The sequence below is a fragment of the Hyperolius riggenbachi genome, chromosome 5 (assembly GCF_040937935.1).
Source record: "Hyperolius riggenbachi isolate aHypRig1 chromosome 5, aHypRig1.pri, whole genome shotgun sequence".
NCBI lineage: Eukaryota > Metazoa > Chordata > Amphibia > Anura > Hyperoliidae > Hyperolius > Hyperolius riggenbachi.
The window spans coordinates 402,446,560-402,464,037 of NC_090650.1; the positions used below are offsets into that span (position 1 = coordinate 402,446,560).

General features: G+C 43.5%; 1 protein-coding gene across 1 annotated transcript in view; it reads left to right on the top strand.

Annotated features, from left to right (window-relative positions):
• The window catches only part of LOC137519450 (fibrocystin-L-like), a 36,990-nt gene extending 23,293 nt beyond the window's left edge, over positions 1–13,697 (top strand). The window contains exons 12-14 of the mRNA XM_068238404.1: positions 7,706–7,864; positions 10,372–10,528; positions 13,441–13,697. Coding sequence (XP_068094505.1) covers positions 7,706–7,864; positions 10,372–10,528; positions 13,441–13,682 — 558 coding nt within the window. The 3' untranslated portion in view covers positions 13,683–13,697. The remainder of the gene's footprint in view (positions 1–7,705; positions 7,865–10,371; positions 10,529–13,440) is intronic.
• The last annotated feature ends 3,781 nt before the right edge of the window (positions 13,698–17,478 follow it).

Consider the following 17,478-nt stretch of genomic DNA (forward strand, 5'->3'; position numbering starts at 1 on the left):
GTCAATTGTGGTTCTACACATAACTGTGTGTGGAAATTACCAAGTAGGCAAGGAGTACCTAACCTATGCTCTATGCTCATTCAAAACCCCTGGGGGAACGGATGTGTGGAAGAACCCCAACTCTGAAGTAGTGATGACCCCCCTCCAGAGTCGGGCCGAGGCTGAGGCGAGAGAGGCTCCAGCCTCAGGGCGCAGTGTAGGAGGGGGCGCAAAACTCACTCAGCTATCAATCCCATAGTGTGTTTGAAGTAGAGAGAAATAAGAAAATGGTATAAATGGGAGTGACTGCAAGCCAGATTACTAGAGATTAAGGTGTTGGGGGCCCTAAGGTGTCTCTTAGTCTAATAGCAATCAGTGTGTGACGGCTGGGGTGGGAGGGATGGAGGGGCGCACTTTGGTGTTGCGGCTTTGGGTGCTGGAGGACCTTATCCCAGCTCTGCTCCCCTCCCCCCTGCTTCCCAATGCTCCATGTCAGGAACCATGCATAATGGTATGCTGTATTGTTTATGCAGTGATGTACCAAGCTGGCTGACTATAATTCCAGACTGAATGGAGGATAATGGGTTAAATGAGATTTGCGCGGGAACACTGATGGAGTTTAATAAACAATGAGTTGTAAAAAAAAACCTTTAGGGCTCTTTTCCACTAGCAATCGCTAGCGTTCGCGCTGAACGCTAGCGATTGCGATTCAGCAAAAGTTAAAAATTACCCGGCGATTTCCCGACGTTTGCGTAGCAAAATCGCGGCAATAATCGCTCCGCCGCGCATTCGCGATTAAGTAAAAAACGAATTGCGGTAGTGGAAATGACCTAACGTGATTCCTATGTTAGAAAGCAAACCGTAGCGTTTGAAAATCACTAGCGATTTGCAATTTTGCGATTCAGCCATCGCAAACGCTATAGTGGAAAAGAGCCCTCAAAACAACCACAGAAACTAATAAAGAGCTGGTGAAGCAGTAAGTGATATGTGATGTGTGATTGCTGAAGAACATGAGGAATTTAAAAATAAATAAATAAAAAAAGCGCTTCAATGTAGTGAAATGTGATCGCAACAACTCTAGGAACAGCTGCACACAGCGCTGGCACAATTTACAAGCTCTGCAGTGATTCCTAGTGGGTTCCAGTCCTTGCTCTGACTTCAGTAGCCTATAATCAGGGCCATTTTTAGGCATAGACAAACTAAGCAGAAGCCTGGGGAGGCACCTGCCAGAGGGGGCACCACAGAGCTATTCTTACCATATTGTGCTTTATATAATTTATAATTACTTACAAACTTTCCCATCTTCCTCATGTGATTTCACCAACAGCCCCGTAAGAAGAGTTTTTTGAGGTGTGAAGAATTACACATACAAATCCATGTATAGATCAATGAATCAATCAATACATATTAACCACTTTCCCTCCTCCGGGATGAGCAACTACATCCCTGCAAATTCCCTCTTCACCTCACAGGGGCATACTGTAACTACCAGGGGTGCTCGGATACCCCTTTTCAAAATCCGGATTGACCCGGATCCGGATACCCAGATATCTGGATCCAGATCGGATATCTGGATCCGACCTTTTGGGTATCCAAATAGAATCGGATATCCGACCCCAGTATCCGGGATATCCGGGCAAATTCGGATATCTGGATAGAATAACTGGAAGTGGCCTTTATATTGCTTTAAAAACGTTTTTAGGGTAAATGAGGCATGCAGCATCATTATTTGTTAAAGGGAAACACTAATTGATGATGTGGGGACTTAAAATCCCCCCCCACCAAAGAAAAAAAAATACTGTAGCTGTCAATTAACACTAGGCCTAGGTTCCAGACAGCGGTTGTGCAGCTTACATGGTGTCCAAAGTCCAACCGCACAACTGGGACATGGCAGTTTTCAGCCCAGACACCTCCAAAAAATTACGCAGCAATTGTGTTTTGGGTTAAATATAGGTGGTATCAGCACCGCAGCAGTGGCCTGTGGCACCCTGGCGGTGGGAGAAGCAAAGGCAGCAGGAGCAGGGCAATGCAACAGCAGCAGGTGTAACATCTGCCAGGAGAATGCCGGAACTTGGCACGTGGCACTTTGCACGTGGCACTTTGCACTTGGTATGTGGCACTTTGCACGTGGCACTTTGCACTTGGCACTTTGCACGTGCAAAGTGTCGTGTGAAAAGTGCCACGTGCAAAGTGCCAAGTGCAAAGTGCCAACTATCAAGTGCAAAGTGCCACGTGCAATGTGCCAAGTGCAAAGTGCCACGTGCAAAGTGCCACGTCCCAAGTGCCACGTGCCAAGTGCCCTGACTGCAGTACTACAGTACTAACTACACAATAAAACAGTAATCCTATTCCCTAACCTAACCTATTCTGTAGCTAGCTAAGGCTAAGGCTGCCCAGCAGGCAGCACCTGGCCTGGTCTGTGCACAGCACACACACAGACACATGGCAGCTACAGCTGCCCTGCAGCACACACTCTGACTGTCACACAATGAAATCAAGCTAATTAACAATGCAACAATAGTGTAGTGATAGTGAAGGGGTTAATCACTGAACAGCTTTAGGTTTATCACTGTGTACAGCACTTGCTAGGCCAGCAGCACTGGAGCATGTCTCTCAGTGAGCATTCACAAGCAAGGACAATATGTCTCATCATGGCAGCCCTCCGTATTATACAGGGGGGCTGGCCAGGGTTCCCTTCTGTGATTGGGTGCCAGGGCTTAGGCTGGGAGCTGTCTGATTGGCTCAATGAGGTCAGCTGGGGCTGGCCAGGGTTCCCCTCTGTGATTGGTTGCTAGGACAGCTGCTGGGAGCCCTCTGATTGGCTAAATGACGTCCTGGACGTCTTACAGTTTCTCAATAGTCGGATTTCTCCGGATATCCGCATTGCCAGCTAACTATCCGCAGATAGCTATCCAGATTTCTAGAAATCCGGTATCTGAATCCGAATCGGATAGCTGAAAAAAGGTCGGATATCCGGGTTACCCGGATATCCGGAATCCGGATGAGCACCACTGATAGCTACTACGTCTATTGCCGCTGTGCACTCCCACTCGCTCCCATGCTTGCTAACGCCACCGATTGTTAGATGGGAGATGAATGAATGGGAATCTCTGTCCTCGTGTCAATGATCGCAGGCATCAATGAGATGCCACAATCATTTGTTTACTTCCGTCGGAACACATTCACGCATCACTTTCTATTTAGCATACTATAGGTACGCAATAGGAAGTAATGCGTGAGGACATCTTGTGGCCAAAGAGTAAAATTACACCTGCACACAATTTTTATTTTTTTTTAAAGACCCACAAATACATCTACAATTGAAACTTTACCTCCAACAGTATCCCATAATCACCCAAATATTTTTTTTTTTTTTGCACTAAAAAAAAATTACGATAAAAAAATACATAAATTAGGGGCAGAATTTTTTGAATATGTATGTCAAGAGATTATATTACTGTTAATTTTTAAAGATTAACAATACAAAAATTACTATAACTGTATAGCATTTACCTGTATATAATGCTTCAACAGAAGAAAACATCAGTCATTAAGCCTTTATAAACCAATTTATTTAGAAGCTTACAAGTGCTCCAGGTCAATTTTATTTTAGCACTTTTTGTATTTCTCATTTGTTAGATTTCCTATCTTCTAATCAGTGCTGCTTTAATGTGTATTTATGGCCACTTGTCTCTAGGGGGCAGTGTGAGACAATAACAGAGGACTTCTATTTTCAGTTTCTATATTTTCTGCTAGGAGAGACATAAAATCACTCCAAGAACTTACAGCACAAAGAGTTCTGCTGACTGAGGTCAAAAGCAGCACACTTATCTCAATCAAGATAACTCTATTGAAGCTGCTAATGGGTTAATTAAAGGAAAACTGATTAAAACAAAGCAGTGGAGGTTCCACCTAGCAGTGCACAATAAAAATGAAAGGACCAAAATCGTGAAAAAATATCAAATGTAAAACACATGTAATAACATACAAATAAGATGCACATTTCTTCCAGAGTATCATGAGCCATAAATTACTTTTCTCTTATGCTGCTATCACTTACAGTAGGTAGTAGAAATCTGACAGAACCGATTCTCAGCATGGCCTTTGTACTTTATAAAGAGTCCACCTGAAAAGGATTTTTACAAAAATGCTGGCCAGCCTCCCTGCTCACTTCACACTTTTTTGGCAGTTGGATGGAGCAACTGCCATTCATTAAGTGCTTTTAAAGATAAAGAAACCCCCATGAGGAGATGGACTAATCCAAACCCTGTTAGTTCTGTCAGATTTCTACTACCTACTGTAAGCAACAGCAACATAGGAGAAAAGTAATTTATGGCTCATTTTACTCTGGTAAAATGTACTTGTTATTTCAATGCGTTTTCATGCATTTTAACTTTTTACAATTTTCGCCATAGTGGTCAGGTAAAGCTGGTACACGTTGACTTTAAGGGTACATATTACTTAATATTACTTCCAGAGAGGCCGAAGCACTACTCAAGTGAATATTTAGGGAACATCTCATAGGGGGGGGGGGGGGGATAGTTTTATCTTGTCCATGGCGCCTGAGCTCAAATGAAGGCAGTAAGTAATGAGATGAAAGTGTGTACCGCACGCGCCATTTATCCCACATCCGATGAAACTTAGGGGACATATTCCTGTAGACATTCAGTATATTAGCTTTTCATATGAGGGGGCTGAATCAATCTACTTAATCCAGTCAGCCCTGGTATAGGATTTGGAATCCAACCATTTCAGTGATATCTCTTGTTTAGCCACAAACAGGATCTCAGAAAAAAAAATGTTGGTAGCTGCCTGTATACTCTCATCGAAGAACACTCCCAGAATGCACTGGATTGGACATATAGATATAGGACATCCAGGGCCGGTTCAGGCTACAATGGGGCCCTGGGGCAAAAGTAACTTGGGCCCCCCCCCCAGAAATGCCCCCCCCCCCAAGCCTCTGAACGACTCCCAGGACCCATCCCACCACACTCCCAGCCCCACAAAATCATTAGGTGTCCATCATATGTCCCTAAAAGTTGGGGACCCCATTATTTCTCCCATCCTTTCTCTTACAAATGCAGAGTGTACACACAGCGGGGTCTTACCTAATCCAGGTAGGACACAGGACACAGAACCAAGGTCTACACTCTACACGGACTTTTCCCCATGGCGCCTCTCTTCCTCATTTCCTGCAGGCATGTATGGGGTCAGAATAGCTGGAGGGGAGTGGACACACACCTTGGGGGCCCCTACAGGCTTTGGGACAATTGCACCCTTTGCTTCTATGGAAGTGCTGGCCCTGAGGACATCACATCTTGTCATGCATAAATTTGACAATTTGTCTCCAAAAGTTCACCACCGGTGATCACTCACTCCCATAGAATGTGGACAAACAAAGGGTCAGAGGCATGGTGCTAAGGGCAAGCATCAGGTATCTTATTGTTAAATTTGTGGAGTCTGGCGGGAGTCATATGTCTGGTGCAGGATATAGAGCTGCGTAAACTGCTCTTATAGATTTGGTAAAGAGTGTTCAGCTACAGATAATGCCTCATCCCAATCCCCTTCATCCTAGTCAGTTATTAGTGTCATCCATTTGTACCTCGATTGACTTGTTTGGGCAAGAGCACCACACTCAACCAATACTTTATAAATATTCCCTATTAGATGTTTAATTGGTTATCTTTGATAAGCTCCAACACCAGGGAATTATGTAGCATAATAGACCACCAAATTGCATGCATACAGCGTGGGCAAGCTGCAAATATCAGAATCTTTGAGTACAAGCGACTGAGTGACGGGTCACAAAGTCAACAAATGGGAGGAGTTTTCCGTTATGGACAACATGGCCAAGAAACACAACCATCTTTTTGACCATACAGTGCTTCATAAAGCTCAGAAAGACCATTTTTTTTATTGAGGTCTGGTTGAAATAGACTGCGTAATTAAGCATTAAAGTGATCTGAAAGTCAACATTTCTACTTTGCTCTAAAAGATTCCTTACAGCTTTAAAGCTTCTATCCCAGAAAAAGAATTGTAGCAGAACATCACTGTTTGTCCTGCTATCCAGCTTCAAAACTGCATCCAAACTGGAGATAACAGTATATTTGTTTACATTCCAATGTTTATACACAAGTAAAAAACACTCTGACAAGCTGTCTCTGCTTCAGGCACACACACAGTTCAGAATAGCGCATTAGAAGATTTTAATATATAATAAAAAACAGTTATAATAGAAATAGAAAAAAATCAATGGCAGCTTTCAGGGCAAGATAAACTACACTTTGGAAACTTGTAATTTGTAGACAGACAATATTGCTTGTGCACAAAAGCAAATATGATAACTGTATGAGTAAGAAAAAGTAGGAAAACGCATTTTTATTGAATGTTATGTCAGAGTTTCAGACCACTTTAAAGGGACTCCGAGCAGTGAAGTAACTACGGAAAGCTGCATACCATTTTGAAGCTCTCTTTCTCCTCTTTCCAATTATATAGAAGCCGCTACCCTACGCCTTTTAGTTTTCGTTATTTTACCGATCGAAATTGTGGCAGCCATCTTGGATTTCTTATTCAGAATTGTATTATGCAGGACGACACTTTCCCCAGTGTCGGCAGCTCCATTCAGTGCAATTCAATGAAATACAAGGAACCCAGGGGGATAGAATTAAAAACATCATGCCAGTAGGTGTGAGGATATAATTAATTAGTTGTGGGTATGCTTAAAGGCATACCCACAGGCACTGCTCGAAGTCCCTTTAAGCTTTATATGGTGACAGGTCCACTTTTTTGTGATTTCTCAGTTTACTAGATTAAAGAGAGTGTGGTGTCCTGGGAAATAGATTTTGCCATAAGATGCAATCTATTGTGTACATGCATTATGTCTAGAAAACCTTGTTGCACAAACTGAGGCCTCCAGTAAATGCTGTGCAGCCCTCATGAGATTTATTATATAGTTTATTAGTAAGGTAACATTCACCTGTCATAACTTGTACACACATGTTCTATATACTGTATACCTGTACATACATTAACTTGCATATACGGTACTTGTTAGTAACAAGATGCTCTACAGCACAATCTAATACTGCATAAAAAGACAAAAAAGAATCCGGGCACCATCCACTGCAGTTACCACGCTTTATTGCATCCCCACAGATAGACAGATACAGGTGTAATGGGCTGGTCTTCCGAGACCAGCCCATTACACCTGTATCTGTCTATCTGTGGGGATGCAATAAAGTGTGGTAACTGCAGTGGATAGTGCCCGGATTCTTTTTTGTTTTTTTTTTATGCTGTTTTGGTGAATCTAACCATCCGGAGGCACATTCGACTAGCCACCTACCCCCACTGTTTTGCCATCAGCTACTAGTGCCGATTCTAATACCCTTTCAATCTGGTACAATCTAATACTGAATGAAAACTGCAAGTGCTAGTCCTACCTCTATGTTTGGAAACTTGTCCAAAGGTGTGTCTTTTCTTTCCCCTTAAAATGTGCTTTGGGACCCTAAAGCCAGTAGTTGTTTAAAAGGTAGTGTAAGCCATGGTTGGTCTACATGGAGAAATCAGTTACATCAACTCAAACTATGTGAAACCCTTTAGCACTTCAGACACTTCATTTCTAGGTAGTTGATCACCACTGGCCCAGAAAGAAAGAGCAGGTGGATTCTTACTAAGCCATGTATGGGAATGATCAGAATCCAGAGTAACAGAAAACTGTGTCTTTTAGGTGGCATCAGAGGTTGTAAACAGAACAGATCCATCAACGTCTTCCACTGGGAGCTATCTGGCCACCGTCTCCAAGTTGACAGTGGTCCAAGAACCAATAGCTGGACTACCAGGAGAAAGGCTGTCCCAGCAGCCATGTGTTATGGCTCAAGACTCGAACGTAAGTCTCATGTTGGTATTTCTTGTACAGGAACGAGCACAAGCATGTACATTCGTGGAATAGAGTCGGACCTATAGCAATGAAAGGTGGTTGTGATCATAGTATTTTGAGATAACTCTGACTCTAATCCTATGTATGTATCAAATGTGAGCACTTATAATTACCATTCCAGCTTCTGACCTGCCATCCAGGAAGTGAGCTTGATCAGACAGGATAGGGTAATGAAATGCATTACTCTATGCTCTGCACAGAAGCAGGTGGCTTGGAAATCTGGAGGATATGTAGTCATGTGACTGCTTAGTCTTATGTGGAACTTTCTATGAAAAGGACTGGAACATCTGCTAATTATGTGCTGTCCGCCAGGTCAAAACTCATTTTAAAACTGTGCAAAGTGTTTAGTTTATCAACTAGTTTTTCAACCACCAACACAAAAAATTCTGGCCTGATCCACTAAGTTTTGGTAAGGTTGCCGAGTGCAGGCAGCGCATGGCAATTTTACCCGGTCCTAAAGCCAGGGGAGTAGCACACATTCTGCAATTTGCACATCTTAATGTTACCTGCTTAACGTGTACATTTCTATGGCAACTCATGGTATGCTACTAGTGTAAGTAGTGTGATGCACATTACCATAGCAACATACACGTTACGCAGGTAATGTGAGAAGGTGAGACTGTAGCACATCATGCGATCAGCAGGAAGAATTATTGGCTGTAGCTTACCTTCCCTGCAGGATCTTTATGCTAGCAGGTGCAGAAAGAGAGTAACCAAGATTGCCTTAGACCCCTCTCACCCTGCTCAATCCATTTTTCAACGTATGCCTTTAAGGATGAGATACAGGTCAGTCGCAACAAAAACCTCCAGGCAGGGGCGTAACTAGACTTAATAGCCCCCCCCCCCTGCAAAAATTATAGCATTGGAACCCCCTTGATGCCTAAACCCCATGCAGGTCACGTTATCGGGAGCAGGCGAATGGCAGCAGAGAACGAGGGGATTCAGCTTTCCAACCAGACAGGAGACTGTGTGAGGACATCTAGTGGCCCAAAAAAAATTACATTAAAAATATTATGCCTACAGTATAACAAACCCATGAACCACTTCTTCCAACTGCCTGCTCCCATATAACAGCTAAAGTAATGGAATTTAAAAGACAATACATCATTTGTTACCTTTGTGACTTAGCTATTTAAATATGTATGCCATGAGGGTGTATTATTGTTATTTTTGCAAATAAGGGCTTGAAATTATTGATAGAGTATGATGAGAAAACCTTTACTTCCAAATAAAATATTGTCACCAAATAAAATATTGTCACCATGCATTGTACTAGGGGCACAATTTAAAGGTTGTAATAACCAAGATAAGTGGGTAAATAAAATATGTGGGTTTTTATCTACAGTAGCAAATTTTATTTTAAAACTATAATGGCTGAAAACTGAGAAATAATGATTTTTTTTTTTATGTTTTTTCTTCTTACTCCCTTTATGAATATAAAATAAAAGAATTCTTTGCAAAAAATACAACCCAAAGAAAGCCTAATTTGTGGCAAAAATAAAATAATGTATGGATCATTTAGGTCTAATAAGTAGTGATAACGTTTTTGCCAAAATGAATGGAAGCAGCAGTTAAATGTGAAAATTGCTCTGGTTTTTAAGGGAAAAAAACCCTTAACCTCAGTGGTGAAGTGGTTAAACTTACCTGGGGCTTCCTCCAGCTCCTTATTGTCTGTCTGTTCAATCACCATCCTGAAAATATTTTTTTTCCGATAAAGAAATTCGAACGATTATTCAGTTTTTTTGAGAAAAATCTGATCGGAAATGCTGGAAAAATATTATCGATCTAATGGAATAATCAAACTAAATTATCTAATAAAAAAAAAATGAAATATTGTACCACGTATGCCTGGCCACCTTAAAGCGGAATATAACCCTGCATTTCAACTTTGCACTAAAACATTATTTACAGTATATTATATGCAACCAGCATTTTTTTTTTTACTAGACCAGCATTGGAAGGGTTACACAGGGCTTTAAAGTTCCTTTAGATTTCTGCAGACGCATCCGAAGCTGAAATAGATACATTTTGTTTACATAATGTATCTAAGTGTTGAATGTGACTCATCTCTCTGACTGAGAAGGAGCTTGGAGGACAGCCAAAGAGTGTGCAACTGTTTATCAATAGATACATGTAACTAAATAGAATGTATCTATCTTAACTTCTGCATATCTCTCCAGGACCTTTAAACCTCTGTGTTTAACCCTTCCAATGCTGGTCTAGTAAAAAAAAAATGCTTTTTGCATATAATATGCTGTAAATAATATTTTAGAGCAAAGTTGAAATGTAGGGTTATATTCCGCTTTAAGCTGGATTGGGGGCAATTCACCACAAGACTGAACTTTAAAAAATTCTTCATCCTTAATAAAACATTTGCCTGCCTCATTAATCTTTTGTTCTGTACCTGAGATGTCGCTATAATATCTCATTAATTCTGAGCATTATTCCATTCACAGGGAAACTGTGTGTCGGTGAGCACCAGTTCCTTATCACTGACAGCTATGCTGCAATACTCTAATGGGACCATTGTGAATAATGGGCTTGAAGGAAACAGCACAATTCTGTTTGACAGTTGTTGGGCCAACTACACTGACCTCGTACTCAAACTGCCAGGTAAGAGCCACCTCCCAATACCAGCAGATTTACCAACAAAATAGGAAATATCTGTGACACTCCGCAGAGGAAAAATAAAAAGGCAAACAAAAAGTTACTCACTGCTACCGCTGTGGCTGCATGCTCACAGGAGCAGCCAGGACGTGCTCACGTGCAATAGAGGGGGCAGAGATGTAGGTGTCTGTATATCTGTATACAAGGAGACCCAGGAACTGTCTAATTTCCATGATTATATTATTGCCATACCTCCCAACTTTTTGAGATAAGAAAGAGAGACACTTAAGCCACACCCCTGCCACACCCCTAATCATGCCCCCGCCACACCCCTAGTCACACGTAGCATAAAGATTTCATAAGAAAACTATGTTGTTTTATATTCAAACCACACTGGTCCTTTCTATCATTTTCCTTCATAGTAACATTTGAAAACTAAAAATTTATAAATTTATAAATTTAATGGATGGGAATACAGTTTAGAGACAGTTAAAGTTTCCCTTTTTTTATGCATTCCCTTTTCAGCCTCCTCTGTCATATGTAGCAACTCCTGTTTTTCATGTCCAGGTGCCCCCTTGAGCTGTCGCCGCCTTAGGCCCTGGCCTTTATGCCTTTCCAGAAATCCGGCCCAGCGTGATGGGGCAATAAGCACAGAGCAGATCGCCACAAAGTCCATTTTGCATCTAAGAGACACTTGCTTATACATAGTCTGGGTGTGAGCCTAATTTACTAAGACATCCCCAGAGATATCCAAGCATCTCCAGAAGGGATACCGCAAGTGGCTCCGCAAATCTGGCCCTGCTTTTTTTCTGCTTATATGTGGCAGAAGATTGCAACCCACACTTGGGTCATATTGAAGCATAGTGTGGGCTGATAAAAGTATAATATAGTTACACATTTATAATTATAATTCTAACAATCTTTATATAGTCAATTCACTTCAACCAGTTCAGGACCACAGCCTACCCCCCCCCCCCCCCCCCCCATGACAAGGCTGTTTTTTACAATTAAGTGCTCTGCATCATTAATAGCTTGCTGCAGCGCCATAGGATGCAGCACACAGATGAATCCCCCACCCCTTTTCTGCCCACTAACAGAGCTTTGCTTTCTGTTGGTGGGCTCTGATCGCTGCTGCAGGCTTTACTTTTTTTTTAAATTAATTTGTTATATTTTTCCATTAAAAATTACTATTTTTTTATTTTTTTCTCCCCCCGCCCAGCCAATCAGCCTATGAGAGGGGATCGCGACCAGAGCCTCTCCAGGGGACAGCCAAGTGACACAGCTGTCCCCAGTACCGTGCTGCATTATACAAACATAAAAACCATCTGTATTTTTTTTTTTTTCAGTCTGCTGCTGGCAGACTGTTGATTCACTCAAGCGAGGATGCGCGAACGCCTCTAATCTCCGACCAACCGCTCTTGATGCCTTTCGGCGTTAGACGGTCAGGAAGGTTTACTTGGTGGCCTCTGAAATAAACTATACATGGTAAGGAGCACAATAACCAGCATGTGTTTTGTTAGTAGACTCCATAGAGGCATTTATCATTAACTGGTGATCACAAGCACAGCTTATTGTAGTAAAGATTAGTTTCTATGCTACAGTAAATTGGAAGCAAGTCGCGCCTGGTAAATTGGGCACCGCCATAGTCCACAATGCAATTTGCGTCAATGGCCACAAACTCTGGCTAGCAGTGGGAGGGAACGTAAAAATAAACCATAACCAAGAATTGAACTTCATCCCAATCAGTAGCTGATACCCCCTTTCCCACGAGAAATCTATTTCTCTTCTCAAACAGATCATCAGGGGGCTCTGTATGGCTGGTTTTGTGGTTTAACCCCTCCCACAGTGTGATGTCAGCGCCTCACAGCACTAAGGTACTGACATCACACTGTGGGAGCCTTGTTGCAGTGTAGGAAATTACAGCTATTTCCAACTGCCAAAAATGCAAGCAGCATCTCCTTCCAGTGACATCACTTGCCAGCAGTAAAAATGTCACCATGTAAATCAGGGAGAGGAAAGATTTTAGAATAAGCAAACACTGAATAAATCATAATTATTGTAAAAATTAAGCACTTTTTTGTTACATTAGTTTCACTGGAGTTCCTCTCTAATGTTAGGTGTAGGTAGAGGGGAGGTTAGTATTAGGCATAGGTAAAGGGGAGGTTTGTATTAGACGTAGGTGGGGGAACATAGTGTTAGGTGAAGGAAAGGTGGAGGTTAGTGTTAGGTGTGTTGGTGGGGGGGGTTAGTGTAAGGCATAGGTAAGGGGGGAGTTAGTTTTAGGCGTAGGTAGTGCATCCTAGTGGCTGCAGCTCTGACGTTTTGAGTCTACCAGACTGCCAGGAGAAAAGCATGATATAAATGTTCTGTGTGTGTGTGTTAAGTGTAGGTAAGGGGGAGGTTAGTGTTAGGCAGAGGTAGGGGAGGAGGTCAGTGTTAGGCATATGTAGGGAATGAAATAAACAGGGGTCTCTATTACATATACACATTTCTAGGTGTAGGGATTGTGTAGCTAGGGGTTAGAACTTTTTTAAATTTGTATTGCTGCCCTGCATCCTCATGGCAGTACTTCCTTTCCAGAAAGTTGAGAATTGTTTCCCAACCAAAAATGCCAGAAACAGAAACCACTATCATATTTTCTTTGTGGGATCAGGAAGGCTTTAGAACCCCTTTCTGTCTCCTTTCTTGGGCACCCTTATCTCTGCCAGGTCTCACACTAAGGCCTACGGAGGTCTCAGGGGCTAAAAGTGATTGGCAGTGTCTCCACTTGGTCCCACTGGTGACCCATGTGACATTAGGTCAGCAACCAATGACAGGGTAGTCTCCACCAGCCTCTGAGTATAGAGCACCAGAGTCAATAAATAGCCTCACACATATCAGTTCTTCTCGGTGACATAATAAATTCCTCTGTGTTACAGGCAGCGGATACAAGCTGGAGTTTGTCCTTAACCAGGTCTCTGCTCAGACTAGAGCATTTGCTGCAAAATCTTTACCACCACCGACCACCACAGCTACTAACACCACCACATCCTCAACAAACCAATCTCCTCCCCAACCCAATGTTGGGGACTCAGCTGTTGCCACCTACAGTCCCTTCCAAGCACTGCTGGTGCTGGCCGTCACCCTGATGACCATCAACCTGTTAATGAGTGATCAATAAACAATTGCTGCATCACTGGTGAGTTTCATCATTACTACTATCTGTATTTTACAGTAAGAAACAAAGAGTATGGACACTACTATCACACTTATTTCACCTCACCTTCCCACCAACGTTACATAAGGTAGAGTGTATTTGAAACTAAAAAAAAATAACAACAACATCAAAAAACAAGAAAACAATGCACCAAAATGTATCTCAAAATCACAATTGTATGATCTTAGCAGACTGGACAATTTTGGGCCGTTTTTCCACCCCAGGCAAGAAAACATCTGATCTGCATGCAAGCACCTGATCTGCATGCTTGTTCAGGGCCTATGGCTAAAAGTATTACAGACAGAGGATCAGCAGGACAGGCAGGCAATATGCATTATTTAAAAGGGAATAAATATGGCAACCTTTATATCTCTCCCCCTTTAGGTTCTCTTTAAAGTGAATGGGAACCGCATTTAAAAAAAAATGAGATACTTACCCAAGGAGAGGGAAGGCTCTGGGTCCTATAGAGCCTTCCTGCTCCTCTCCTGGTCCCCTCGTTCCAGTGCTGGCTCGCCCGGTAGCAGTATTTGACAAAATTAGTCAAATACTGCTTTACCCAGCCGAAGGAGGCTTCAGAATTCTTCAAGGAGCCTGAGCGCTCCTGAAGAAGGGCGGCCCTGTACTGCACCTGCGCAAGCACACTCTCTTGCACGCTCACGCCTGTGCAGTATGGAGCCGCACGTCTTCGGGAGGACACGGCTCCCGAAGACTTCCAAATACCCCTTCGGCGGGGGATTGAAATGGGGGGAGCCAGCACAGGATAGAGAGCACCGAGAGAGGAGACGGAAGGCTCTATACAACCCAGAGCCTTCCCTCTCCTTAGGTAAGCATTTGCTTCATTGTTTTTAAAATGCGGTTCCCATTCACTTTAAAGAGAACCCAAGCTGGTCAAAATAGTAAAAAAAAGCTTACTACATGATCCAAAAGGGAAGGGGGGGGGGGGGGAATGGGGGGGTGTCGCGGTGGCCGGGTCAGGTAGCGTCCATTGCCGCCTCTCACTGCCGCTCCTATTTGCTGTATTACAGCACTTTCAGTTTTGTGACCTTGGGGTCACAATGCTACAAATACAGCTCTGTGCTCTCTTCTGAGAGCACAGAGCCATGATTGGCATGGAGGGACAGGGGTGAGGCCAGGCCAAGAGGCGTTACACAGGAGTTCTTCTCCTGCAAGAGACTCTCCTTCCCCATTGGTCTGCCGATGTCGACAAGCTGCTGAGAGGGGCTAGCGCAGCACTTAAGGGGCTGTCAGTGGATCTGAGGGCACACAGAGGCATGTCCTTCAAATGGAAACATGCCTTTGTGTTCCTTTTTTTTTATTAAAAACCGCCTCAGGTATTCTTTAATCCAGCCAAGGCCAGGCTGAGGTTGAGGCGAAAGAGGCTCCAGCCTCAGGGCGCAGTGTAGGAGGAGTACACAACTCACTCAGCTATCATTTCCCTATTGTGTTTGAAGCAGAGAGAAATAAGAAAAGAGGATATATGGCAGTGACTGCAAGGCAGATAACTAGAGATTTATCTGCCTTGCAGATAAGTGTTTGGGCCCGGGGCACCTCTTAAGGTGGCCATACACTGGTCGATTTGCCATCAGATCCGACCAACAGATAGATCCCTCTCTGATCGAATCTGATCAGAGAGGGATCGTATGGCTGCCTTTACTGCAAACAGATTGTGAATCGATTTCAGCATGAAACCGTTCACAATCTGTGGTGGTGCTGCCGCTGCCCATTCCCTACTGCAATTAGCGATGTTGCGGACCGCAACACGTACAAAAATACGCGTTGCCGCATTCCGCACGCGTAGATATGCGGCAATGCCTATTTTTGTACGCGTTGCGGTCTGCAACAGCGCTAATTGCAGTAGGGAATGCGTCCAATAATACGCATGGCGGCCAGCCGGCCGACTGGTGAGTCCTCAGAAACTAAGTGACAGCGGGGGACCGGAGGATTCCAGAGCGGCTCCGAGGGCACAGGACTGCTGCAGGGGGCTGGTAATAGCCGCAGGTAAGTGAAACTCTTTACTCCCCCGTTCAGTTAAGGTTCCCTTTAAGGCTCACTAACCGCCGGTTAGTGAATCAAGCCCTAACAGGTGCAAACCACGGAGTTAGGTGGTTTGCGCCCACACATCGCACACAGCAGTGTGCACGGCGTAGTGCGCTGGTAATAGTGCGCGGTGCGACTATAATGTCGCACCCGCTGCCCTCTAAACACCGCATTCGATGCGCCAAAAATGGCGCATCGGGTGCCCCCAGAAGCGGCGCATCAAACGTCACTGCAACGTTTACAGGGCAGCGGGTGCGACGCTATCATTGCACCGCACACTATTACCGGCGCATTGCACTGCTCACTCTGAATGCTGCTGTGTGCGATGCTACTTTTGTGGCACAAAGAGGCTTTTCACTTCGGCGCTAACACTTAGCGCTGGTTAGTGAATCAAACCCATAGAAGCTAAACCTGCGTTGTGCTACAATATTTTGCCGCAAGGGGCTGCAGAAGCAATGGAAGTCTATGGAGACTTTCACACTTATTGTGGTCCTTTGCGGTGTGCTGAAATTATCCAAGCCGACGCAAGGGCAGCAGTGTGTTACGGCTAGCACCATGCTTTATGGCTGGTGCTTGGGTTAATAGAAGTCTATAGATGATGCACAACGGGTAAATGACAGAGCGTGGTGCAATGTGGCACGCATGCGTGGACCGACGGGAATCACAGTGACGTACTTCCTGCCCAGCAGAGATTACGTCACTGAAGGGGGGCGGTGCTATGCATATGACCCTGTCGGCACACTCTGACGCAAAGTTATATGGTAGCATGGGACCGTATGAGGGCACACTTCCCCCCCCCCCCCCCATCCCGATAACAGACACATAAAAGGTTAAATACTAATAGCATAACTTAAATAAGAGATTAAGACAAGTGATGATCGTAATCTGCTAACTACTATTATGCAAAATTACGCTTACACATAATTACAAATGTGTAATTCAATTGACTTTGTGTAATCATTCGTACTTACACATGAATTTTACGCATAATTTACTTGCAATTTCATGCCGACTTTGGTGGTGAATAGCACAGCCCCCATACATGTTATTGCTACCTAAATTGCTATATATACCAGCAGCAGCAAGCTGATAGGTTCAGCAAAGTAGACAAAAGAGTTTCAGCCAGTAAGGCCCTTTGCGTCCAATTTGACCTGTGAATAGGGGACAGAAAGCAGTACCCAAACCCACAGGCAGTTAGAAATCCAAAAATCAGAGGGAAAACTTCCCTCTAAATATGTGGTGTGATGGACGGTGCCCTCAACTGTCCCATGGGATGCTTTCCCCTTAAAGTGAACCTCCAGATTAAAAATCTACTCAGCAGCATTGAAAATGCTTGGTGTTTCTTTAACAATTTTACAGCATCAGAAAAAAACTGCCAGGGCATTTTTCCCCTGATGCTGTGCAAAGCATGATGGGATTTCTGATGTTATTGTTCTCAATCTGCTGTTTTGGAGCAATTTTTTTATTTTATTTTGAATTTGAGATTTATAGCCTAGTGCGCAGCTGCGAGGGGTGCTCAGGACACAGGACAGTTGGAACTGTGTCTCATGCTCCTTGTCACCTCCATTCAGCCAAAAAGATGGCTGCCCCCATGGAAAAGCTGGCAGCCCCCATGAAATCACAAACATTTGCCTGTTCTTTTAAAACAGAGTGGGTAAGAGAATATATTACCTATCTATTTTAATTAACATAACTAATGTAACTTAATGACAGTATGTTTGTT